The 12,386-nt window shown below is 34.9% G+C and overlaps 1 protein-coding gene across 1 annotated transcript in view; it reads right to left on the reverse strand.

Moving 5' to 3' along the window:
• Positions 1–12,386, reverse strand: part of LOC129259670 (cation-independent mannose-6-phosphate receptor-like) — a 67,012-nt gene extending 54,626 nt beyond the window's left edge. The window contains exons 1-4 of the mRNA XM_064098179.1: positions 12,186–12,386; positions 2,063–2,351; positions 871–1,105; positions 201–427 (exon numbers count right to left, since the gene is read on the reverse strand). Of these exons, the coding sequence (XP_063954249.1) occupies positions 201–427; positions 871–1,105; positions 2,063–2,351; positions 12,186–12,322 (888 nt within the window). The 5' untranslated portion in view covers positions 12,323–12,386. The remainder of the gene's footprint in view (positions 1–200; positions 428–870; positions 1,106–2,062; positions 2,352–12,185) is intronic.

Raw genomic sequence — 12,386 nt, forward strand, 5'->3', positions numbered from 1 at the left:
TCAATCCCTCGGGCACATGAAGACTATGGTCATAGTGGGTACCAAACCCATTACAGGAGTCTAGGTCTGTCCTTCCCTCATCGTGAAGCTATCAATGAGAAGCTTACTTAGCACCTAAGAACATCTTCAAGTCATGCCTAATTTTACAATCAGCTTATAAAACACCCACCATTTCAAGTTATTATTTGTGAACCACTTACCGCAGCAAACCTTCCCTGATCCCTTGGGCACATGAAGACTATGGTCATAGTGGGTACAAACCCATTACAGGAGTCTAGGATTGTCCTCCCCTCATAGTGAAGCTTAAGTTCATCATCAGATAGCCTCTCCAGCTTGAGGTGGGGCTTACCCATGCTCAAAGACAGACCCTTCTTGACCAGACAGCCTGCTGAACCGGCCGGGCACCCTGCCGTTGGACCAGTGGCATCTTGTAACAAAGAGAAAAGAGTGTGATGTTATTTCATTGAGACCATGGCCATACAACTTCAAAGCCTTTAGAAGGTATTCACAAAGGATAAATTTATCCCATGAGGCATCAATATCAGTGTCATTTTTGTTGATAAAAATATTAAAAGGAATTGACCGATTTTGTTTTGTTTGCCATGTGAAATTGCCAAAATGAGCACTGCAGATATAACATGTATGTAATAAAGTAAAATACAAATCACAAAGAATAGCATAGCAAAGCAAAATTGTTATCTAGGTACTAATTTTCTTGTAGAATAATCTAGCACATAATTTCTAATTACACATGCAAACATTTCGATGGTTATTTTGTTGATTTCTATCCTAATTCATTTTGTAACAATCACCACAACTGGAATTTAAGGATGATTCAGAGAGATGATTATACTGCAAACCATACAATACCTGCAGTGATATCCCTGCACACATTGATATAGAGATCATCAGCATCAGGAGACTCTACCAGGTACCCTCCTGTTAGTTTGATCAGAGGTGAAAGGTCACGTTTCTTTCCTTTAGAATCATACAGAGAGCACGGCACCTCGTTGAACGCGGGTCCGTTCACACTGCTGCATGCAACCGTACTGTACCATTCAAAGAAGTATGTGCACCCGGACTTCTCCAAGAAATTTGGTGAACCCTGCCAATGCAATAAACAATTTTTCATAGTTAATTACATGTACATGTATGCCCCTCAATCTGAGATGGTGTTATATCTTGGCACTATCTCTGGGCAAGGGGCAAAGTTTTAAACAAACATTGCAGTCTGAATTGAATGGGACGATGTTGTTTTAAAGACTAATCAATTCAAGCAAGAAATTGGGAAAATCCTACTTTTTGAATGATCTTTCCATACTTCAATTTTGATCCTTAAAGGTTTGAAATTCAATTTTAGAAAAATTTAGTATGAATAGTGAAATATATCAGATCTTTTTCCAACTTAAGTTAGATTTTTAATTCATTTTTCATTGGTGCACCGGGTTTCGATTGGAATGCCATCAAGACACGGTTTACAAAAATAACTGATGGCCCACCATGAAAATGAAACCATGTATTTATCTCTTGATTATAGGATGTTATAGAGCATGTAGTTACTGATCACTTCTTGAAGGGTTACTACTGAAAATTACTACTTCGTAAGTATGTGTGAGAAGTTACTGGAAGCTGAAGTGATTTGCCATAATTTGTCTATTACTCTTTTGAAATATAGAACTATTATATTTTCAGGCAAATTTTTCCTGTCATTAATGATTCTTCTCCTGAAAGACTTGTATTTTGTGTAGATTTGCCATTAACTTACTGACCAATTATTTAAAAGCACAATAAACTTACAAAAATAATAGTTTAAGGTCTGAACAAATTTGGACCTAAATGGCAACTTCAATCCAACACATGGTAGCTTCATGCAGTAACAAGTAACAAGCTTATTATATGCAGCTGTTTGTATTCTTACATCAGTTTTTATTTGTGAATTTTGATGTAACTTGTTAACCTTTTCAGAAAGTTGATGTAAATCAGTGTTTTTATACTGATCTTGTGTTTTCCTGAATAAATATATTTCAAAAAATGAATAAAATAAACAAATGATAAAACCTACCAATGTGGTGCCACACTTGAAGTCAATAGTGGTCTGGTACTTCTCTGTCTCGTTGCAATCGCTTCCCCTGTAGTCAAGACGGAATCCTCCTGTGTTTTCATTGGTTGTAAGCTGAAGGGTGTCATTGTGGCTTCCGATGTTTGTGAAAGTGTCCCCTTGTTTCAAGCAGGATGAGACATTGGAGTCACATACTGTAGAACCAGGATTTGAAGGACCCACATTCTCACATAGATTCAAAAAGATAGTGCTTACTGTACCGTCTACTGCCGTTTGAGCTGTCCATGTGCCCCTGAAGATGTTTATAAAGAGAAGAGTTTGTTTAATAGGACCAGCAAACACACAAATAATATCTATTATTCAGAGACTATGCTTCATATTTACTGCTAGTTCATAGGCTTGTATGATAACCATATTTAAAACTAAAAGCTCAAATATTTATTTCCTTTTGGCTTGTGGAAATGAGTCAAACATCACAAGATAAATGTACAACAGAAAATAGGTTAACGAAGAAATTCTCTCTTTTTGAAATCAGATAGAATCATTATTATAATCAAACCTGAAGCTTATACAATATATGTATGCCTACATCAGGTACTTTTGATATGAACACCAAACTTGCAGTTTTAGAACAAACAACATCTTTGTTTTATTTATTCTTGCTACATTATAACCACCATTAATGTTATGGGTCCCTATTGGGAGAGATGGAATTTAATCTACTTAACTACTTTGTCAGCTAGCATGAAAATGATTAATGTAAGATCCTAAATTTAAAATTACATGTGACATTTGTTTGAGTGTAATTTGTTAAGAAATAGTTGAAATGATATGTAAAATATAAAGATTGGCATTATTTCGTGACTCAATATCATCATACAAAGAAACAATCATCTGAAGAACTACACATGTAATTGTTGTTATGCAAAAGTATGTGTATGATCCATATACACATTCTATACAACATGTACCAACAAAAATGACAACTTTATTGCATACATTGTAGACTGGTTGTAATCCTTTGAATTATTTTGCCAAGTCACCAGATAAGGTGAATGGAATACCAAATTATGTCTCATATACATGTGCATGTAGGTATTCCCATAGAATCACTTTTGCGCCAGTAATCCTGCAGCTACATTACCAATACCGTTAAAAAGGGCCATCACTGCCATGACCAAGTGGCGTATGGCGCCTGACTAGACATATGAAAGTCTGGGGTTCAATCCCCAGCCACGGCAAGTATGTCTGTTGACAAGACATTTATTGAATCATGCTCTTTTATCCTACATTCATATGAATGGAAAAGCTATGTATGCATTCTTAAAAACTATGTCGTGTACCGGTACACTTAAAAGAAAAAATACATAAAAATTCTTGTCATAATCTTTAAAGAGGCTCATGCTGGAATTTCAAACATTACAGAATGAAGGATTATAAGTTGTGGCAATTATCAACTTAATCCATAAATCCAATAATCCTTTAATAATGGTAAGGGTTATCTGTAGGAGAAAATATACAAGTAGGTTTCCTTAATTCAATAAATAAATTGAACCTAGTTACCTGTACATTGTGGAATGGTGTTTTTATTGAACTCCATGGTTTAACCCCTACATGTACAATACCGATTTTATTTATTGCATTGCCAATTAACAGAAAGTGATTAATGGGCTTTGACAGTTTTTGTTTCATGAAAAACAATATGCATGTACTGCACTGGAAGTTCTATTATTTATTATGCACATTTGTTTCTCTTTCTATTCATACTCCATGTGAAATTGCTTTACATTCAGGAAAAACGTAACAGCAAAAGCAAATCTTTTTCACAAAAGAGCTACATGTATTCTTATCCATCTTATCATCTGATAGTAAGATCTATAAAGTAAGATTCCATACTCTCTTCGACAATATATCATGGACAAAGCTAAATTTGCAACAAAGTAAAATCCTCTTTGTCCATGTCCATGCAGGCTTACTGGCTTAGTCAGAAAATCTGAGAATTAAACTGAATTTTGTGGATATTAAAGGGATGGTCCGGGCTGAAAATATTTATATCCTAATACATATAGTGTAGAATTCACTGAGCAAAATGCCGAAAATTTCATCAAAATTGGATAACAAATAATAAAGTTATTGAAGTTTAAAGTTTAAATATTTTGTGAAAACAGTTATCATGAATATTCATTAGGTGGGCTGATGATGTCATATCCCCACTTTCCATTTTCTTATGTTATTACATAAAATCATAATATCATTATCATTTCATACTTGTGTGAATAATATGTCTCCCTTATATATATTGAAATAAGTTGCAGTAATAAATATCTAATGCACTAAATCAGTTGTCAATCCAATTTTTCTAGTTCTTGGAGGAAAAATTTTGAATAAACCTAATTTCATATAATAAAATACAAAAGAACAAGTGGAGATGTGACATCATCAGCCCACCTAATGAATATTCATGACGACTGTTTTCACAAAATATTGGGTTACACTTCGTAATTCCGAAGGTTCGTAATTCCGAAGGTTCGATAATCCGAAAACGAAATAAGGTTCGATGTTCCGAAGGTTCGTTAGTCCGAAAACGAAATAAGATTCGTTGTTCCGAAGGTTCGTTAGTCCGAAAACGAAATAAGGTTCGTTAGCATTACGTTTTCGGACTTACGAACCTTCGGAATTACGAACCTCATTTCGTTTTCGGATTAACGAACCTTCGGAATTACGAACCTCACTTTGTTTTCGGACTAACGAACCTTCGGAATGACTAACCCCATTTCGTTTTCGGACTTACAAACCTTCGGAATTACGAACCTTCGGAAATACGAACCTACGGAATAATGAACCTTCGGAATATCCGAACCTTCCGAATAAGGAAGCTTCGGAATTACGAATGTATGCGAAATATTGCTAAACTTTAAAATTCAATAACTTTGTTATTTGTTATCCGATTTTGATGAAATTTTCAGCATTTTGCTCAGTGAATTCTACTCTATTTATTAAACTATAAATACTTTCAGCCTGGACCATCCCTTTAAGAAGGCAGGAAGTCCTCAGATGTCCTAGGGATTATTGGTTTACAGATTACATACATGTGCACACACGATACAGTGCTTTTACACAGCTCTTACCTGAAACATAATGATCACACAAACTGTATAATAAATATAAGGTATAAAGAATATGAGTATTCCAGTTGATATTGGAATATTTGGGAAAATGTAATGTAATGTAAACTGGAATTAACTTAATTGCATCATATGCTTTTAATAATTGATAGTTTAATTTAAACTTACAAATTATCAGAGGTGGGACATCTTATGTATTATTACTGTTTCTGATGTAATTGTGATTTGTGTCCCCATGTGACATAATAAGTACTTTTTCCAATACAATATTCTGTTCAATTATGTTACGTGTACTGTATCAGCAGTCTGGCGCAATGACAATAAAAATGAATTGAACTAAATCAAATTTAAAAAGGTTTCAATTCATCATATAAAAAAATATGACATACTATGTAATTAATGCAGATGACTATTCTCCAAGATGAATGAAAAATTGTGCGTCATACCCTTTTATTTTGGACATTGAGCTACATTAAGCACTAAAATGGTCACTAATTGACTTATTTATTATGCTGTGAGTACTTCCAGGAAGTTCAAATAAGAATCAATTAGGTAATTTCCCAATTCCTTAGATTACATTACTAATTTAATATAAAATCACTTAAATGCTGATTGAAATTTATCTCTTTTTTTTCACAGCTTTGTTCATAATAAATTTTCATTCTATTATTCTTACAAAACCTTTGTTACTTATAAATTGGTTTCTTCCTGATTGAGGAGTAATGTCTGATTGTACAGTATATTGATTATAGCAAAAGACAAGAGTCATTATCTTCTTATCTAAATGTGTTATGTCAATGCATGTTCAATGCTAACAGTGCCATCATTTAAAAAAAAAAAACTCTTTCAATACAAATTCATGCAGTACCTGCATCGCTGTTATCATTGTCATTATAGGCAATGCATTTTTTTACTTTCAAAACAAATAACTGTAATAATTTATTCATAACAAGAGAAAGGTTAAAATCCCTGACACCTCAACATGGTGATAAAAAAGAGAAACATCCAGCAATTTATTTCCTCTTTCTTTCTTTGCTATAAATGCTATAACAAACTTAGGACGCCGTTCTCACTACCTTCCTAAAACTAATACTGGAAACTAGTTTAGTGGAAACTAGTTTAACGTGTAATGAGAATGGTCAAAGCGATCTTGGAAGTGATCTTCCAATCCAAACCGGTTCAGAAAACCAACTTGCGATGTAGTTTTGAAGATCGCTTTGCCTTGTTAAACTGGTTTTAGCGTAAGTGAGGACACAACTGTTCTTCGGGAAGCGATCTTCTCACACGACAGGTGTAGAATGCCTATGCAGCGGTTTCTAATTTTGCGCGAAACGTGTCACCCCACTTAGAGCATTATAGCAACAAGATCGCTTTACGTGAAGTGATTTTGAAAACCACTTTCGTGTGATCAAATGGGAACGCCAGCAAAGCGATCTTCCAAACTGGTTTCCTGAACCGGTTTCCAGTAAACTAGTTTTAGAAAGCGTAATGAGAACAGTGTCAAAAAAAAAAAAAAACAGTGTCAAATACATAGTCCATGATTTTCACACAAGTCTGCCTTTAGATTCTTCTTCTCCACAATGCAACTGAATGCAACCTACATACATGTAAGCCCTATTGCTTCAAACCTGTGGACACAATTCATCCTGCAGATCTATCACTTTTCACTGAAAACACTATGGCTCGTATTCTGAACTCAAGTTTAAATTAAACCCCGGTTTAATGTTGTGGTTTAACTATGAACAGCCAATTGAGGCATAATTCCCTAACAATACACATCCAATTTATTGACTCATATGGCACTCAAATTGTTTATAATTGTCTGAGAATGATAAATGAAGTATTTTGAAAAAGCATTCTTCTTCATTATGAAGCAAATTAGTAAACATACATGTATTAAAGAAATATACAATATAAACAGAATATATACATCCAAGATCCAAATCCACCAAGGGCATAGGCTGTGGTTGTCTTGTTGATAGTTCTCAATGCCCATCTCATTGGCATCAATGTTTTTTTTCAGAAACTTTCTATTATTTCCCCTTTGAGCTGTAATTATTTTTTTTTTATGTGATGTGCCCTGGCTATGGCCATAACCTTGATGATATATTGAATTTTAGACACAAAATTTTGATCTCATTTAATGTGAAAACATACACACATAAAATAAACAAAAAGCATTACATTTTATACAAGCTTCAGTAAATTAAAAAAATGAAGGACTAGACCACTTTCTTTTGAAATCAGGACAAAATATGATAATAATTCAAGTTTGTTATCTGAAATAACTTAGATCCAGTGACATGCTTTATGTTGATAAGTAATACCCATGATTTTTGTTAAAGAAAACATGTACAATGTAGAAAATAAATGAGATTAATAACTTTTTCCAATTTAATTTTTCAATTTCAATTTTAACAAAAAATAAGTTCATTGACCATAATGACCTTTGAATATGACTTTGTTACTTATTACTCATTGCATGACATTTGAGACATCTGATAAGTGAGAACCGTCACATGATGTAAGCTTCATTGAATTTGATTAAATGCACATACTTTTGGAAAAAAATGAACATACACTTTTTTTCAGAGTTAATTTGGAATGACCTTTCACAATGGCCTAATGACCTGGAATTATGCTCATCCAATCACCGATATCTCAAAATATAATATAATTTAAAGTTTGACAAAGCATATTGATTTTTTTTCATTATCAAGGTTGAAAATTCAGAATCAATACCACAACATAGTTCAAATTTATTGACCCAACGACCCTTGATATTTGCAGACATAATGACCTGAATTATCAAGGATCCATTTGCTAATACATTAGAACCATATCTAAGTTTTATGGAATAGGGACTTTCTTACACTTTGAAAATGATCTTAAAATCCAAACTCTTAAACTTTGGTTACTTTTTTTTTATATTGATGTAGGCTAACTCTCTGTCTCTACTATAGTATACTCTCTACAAATGCACCACTCCGTATGTGTGCTATTTTCACCTATGAGGTCAATACTATTATGTTTGACCTCATTGGTAGATCCTCTTCTAGGACTCTGGTTTTAAATTGATCAGATTCAAACCCCAAAAAAGAAGACAAGTTAAAAATAAATCTGGATGTATACCATGCAGGGCCCTCCTGGGGGGGTATTCTGAAAAGTCTTGTACGTTTCCACTTAAGTTTCCTCATAAGTTACCCATTTAATGGAGCGCTAATGTACCTCCAAATCCGTATTCTGAAAACTCTATTAGCGCTCAATTAACTCCCTTTAGGCCACGCCCCTACTGAGCCGAATTAGCCAATCAAATGCGCTCTTACAACGTAAACTTCTCCCAGCGCGTAGTGTCTCTTCACTTTGCTGGCTTTGCAGCGCAGCGCCCGGCTGCTGCAGGTGCACTGCACCACGATATTGATACAAAGAATTTTTGCTGAAAAATAATGCTAAAAGCATTTGCATCGGAGATTAATCGGAGGGTCATTATGTTGTTGAAGCTAACTGTTGTCTTTTCCCTTTCTCTCATTTATTGTACCTTTGTGATTTTCTCTTTTTTTTCGAACGCGTTCTGATTTTCACATCCACCTATTGTAGCTTTCTTTGTTTTTTTTTTTTTAACAATATTTTATTTGCCTCTGTCTCGGGGTCTGATGGGGGGGGTGTTCTTCTTTAACTTAATGCCTACTTATTTTAAAAATAACATACTTTTCATTTTTATGAGAAATCTTCTTCAACAAAATGCTGATTTGAATAAAATGATTTAAAAAATCAAACTAGCATAATCGTTAAAAAAGCCGAAATTTTATGGAAATTGGATGTACAAATGTTATGATATTTAAGATTTTATAGGTGGGGAAAACGATGGCATCCCTCACTATTTTTTTTTCTTTTGTACCAAAGGGGTCAATGCTTATTTTTTCATTGTCGGAAACAAGGTTTGATTACCCCCTGAACATTGCTGCATCTATTGTGACTTGGCAATCTCATTATTGTCAAAATAATGTGCAAAAAATACATTATGATGCTTATAATAAAAGAAAATATAGAAAAATAATAGTCATATTTCCCCTATAAGTACACAATTTGTTTTCTTTTTCCCTCTTTTCTAATTTCTTTATTACCAAATATAGCCCCCATTCCTTATTTTACTTGTATAAATTGTGAATATTTTTTGAACAAATTTAAGCCTGAAACATATTGTTTAAAAGTCCGCCAAGTTTGGACACCCATACCACCTTCTTTCCCTTTATTCCCTTTTTATACCTTTCTCCTTTATTCTCTTGCTTCCTCCTAAATTTGGTCGCAGTATTAAACCGATTTGATGATATTTATACGAAATGAAAGCCACATTTAGCAAGAGAAAATGAGACTTAATGGACCTCTTATCACCATTATCTTTCCCCACTGGAAAGTCTGCTAATTGAGCGCTAAGAGACTTTTCAGAATACCAAAAGTCTCGTAACTACTCAATTATGTTTTCGCGCGGTCATAACGCGTACTGTTGCAAGTGCGCGCAACGCAACCCTGCCAAATAAGGAAAGGGGCACTTAAGTGACTTTTCAGAATACCAAAATGCTAATTGACCGCTAATTGAGCTTTCAGAATACCGCCCCAGGGCATAAACGCATCGGGTACTTGACCTGGATTTTGCCGGGACCGGCAGGTGCAATACACCGGGTGAACACCCTACTCTTTGACGAATAGTGTATTGGTTTTAACGTGCATAAGTACCTCTCCTACACACGGGACCAACATTTGCGTCCTTTCCGATGGACGGAGTGTTTTCCAACTGTATTCACACCTGCACTGAATACAGTGGTGAGGCACGCTAACACACAACGCTATAGCATCAGACTTTTTTTGTTAGACGCGTTTCGGCATGAGTGGGACTCGAACCCCTCACGTTGAGATCTACGATCTTATCCGAAACCACCCATGGTGCATTACTACCGCCATGTACAGGAAAATTGAAGGCACTGCGCATGCAAAATTGCAACAAACTCCCGCAAATTTCATAAGAGGATTTACAGAATCAAGTCCTCCTACGAAACTTACCGAACGATGTGATGTCAATTCCCCCTAATATGATGAATATCCCTCAAATAGCATCATTTAAGCGTTGATTTTTCTTCTTGTTGACAAAATATGGAGCGAGCTTGCGATTTCACAAATGTTTCGTCTAATGAGCTTAAGAGGGCGCGCGATTTATCTTCATATCAAAGACACTACAAGGGAAAGACTTGGCACAAAAACTATTTTACACGTAAATTGATGCAAAGCGTTACGCAAAGTCGGCAAAGTGTCCAATCTTTTTACTGTAAAGACTTTGGTGGAACGTTAATTGACAAACGAACGGTAGCACTTGCGGGGCTTCGTTCAAGGTACATAGAATTTCCTATATTTTTGTTCAATTTGTCATCGCTTTGAATTATATAAAAAGTAAGTTTTTTAAGTTATTGCATTTATTGGTGTCTCTATTTTATCAAACAATCATTGGATTTGCGCATATAATGAATCAACAATCTAGTTTTTAAAATACCGACAAGCTGAATTAAGGTTGTGAAGTGTATTAGGGCCACCAACGACCTTCCTTTTATTTCCGTGGAAGAGATATACGAAGCCACTTTCCAGGCCCAGGTAAGCCATTTTGCTCTTTTTTGTGTCCTTTTTAAATAAAAAAATATGTTAAAAATTGAAAATGGAACGCTTTTCACCAGAAAAAGCCCTAGTGAGTAGCGGGATACCTCGTACATATCGCATTTGCATGCATGCGGTGTTTTGAAATCGGCTGCGAATTATACGTGTGAGGAACTTCATATTGGCTCTAAATCACCAAGTTTGAGACTGATAGAAGCATGGAAAAGAAGTGAAACTCTGTGTAAAGTAAGAATATTAGTTTTAATTGTTTTTAGCTTATTGTGCTACACAATAAGCTACGCATGCGCACTATTTCTCTCTGTGTTTACCTACGTACATGTACGTCATACATAAGCGGTTCAAGGGTCGTCGCCATTGTATTTGCGCTGTGTACATGTGGAGCGAAGGATCTACACGACATCGGTCTGGTAAGAAACCTTTATTTTTACATATTTTTATTCAATATTTTTTAAAACCTTCTTATGCATTAGGCGTAGGAAGGTGTAGAGAATAATAAAATCCTGCTAATTTTCGTGATTTTTAATAAAAAAGATGGATTTCCTGGGGCTGGGGAAATCCATCTGTATTTACAAGATTCTCTTATGCATGTATGGAAAGGGATTCAAGACTCCATGATGGAGAAGTATATGTCAAATTTGTTTTAAAAGACATCATCATGGAGTCCTCAAGACTACATAGGCACACTCATTCAATGAACAAGGTTATGATATAACCTTGTTCTCAGTTACATCTCCATGTGTTGCAAAATAAGGATGGCAATGTTTGGCTTATTTCTCTTTTTCTTTGGGACAAATGCTTGATTTTTTTACACTGACAGTTTCCATTACACCTATTTGTCATACAACTTGGCCCTTAAGTAAATTTGTTTCTTTAAATTATTTTTTCCTTAATTGAAAATAGAGATAAAAAATGAAAATTTTCTTGCCATATTATTTTCCACCAATAGAGGGCGTACACAAAAATATGCCCAAAATTCAAGTTTTTGAGCGCTCTAGTGAATACAAAAATTATTCCCAAGTTACTTATGAAAAATAAATTGCAACTGTATGGAAATTAGTAATTTTGGTCACAAAAATGATATTTTAATGATTTTTTAAAGTGTGTGCTCTGTACAGCATTGGCATGCCATAGTCCTACCTGTAGATTCCCCACAGGCAGGGTGGTTGCAGTGAACAAGTGCATAGGCATAGGCATAGCATGTGTGAAAATTAGAGTCTCAGTACAGGGAAAAACATACACACTGCACATATTTTTCTACGTGTGGGACTACAGTTCAGTTTTATGCTTCCAATCGCACAAGAGCCGACGACGGCCATCTACCGGTGGATTCTATCACTTACCACGTCTGGATACTTGTAAGATTGAAGCTTCCAACGGTGCATGCAGATGAATTCATTCTTCCACTGAACATTACCAGAGTAAAACTCTGTATTATTAGCAGTTTCGACACATTTATGCCATAATATTTCTTCGCCATGTTGACAAAATTTGTCAGACTCAGAGCGCTGAGTTGCACGTATAGCGCATGCGCTTTGTTTATT

This window comes from Lytechinus pictus, chromosome 4 (assembly GCF_037042905.1).
Source record: "Lytechinus pictus isolate F3 Inbred chromosome 4, Lp3.0, whole genome shotgun sequence".
Lineage (NCBI taxonomy): Eukaryota > Metazoa > Echinodermata > Echinoidea > Temnopleuroida > Toxopneustidae > Lytechinus > Lytechinus pictus.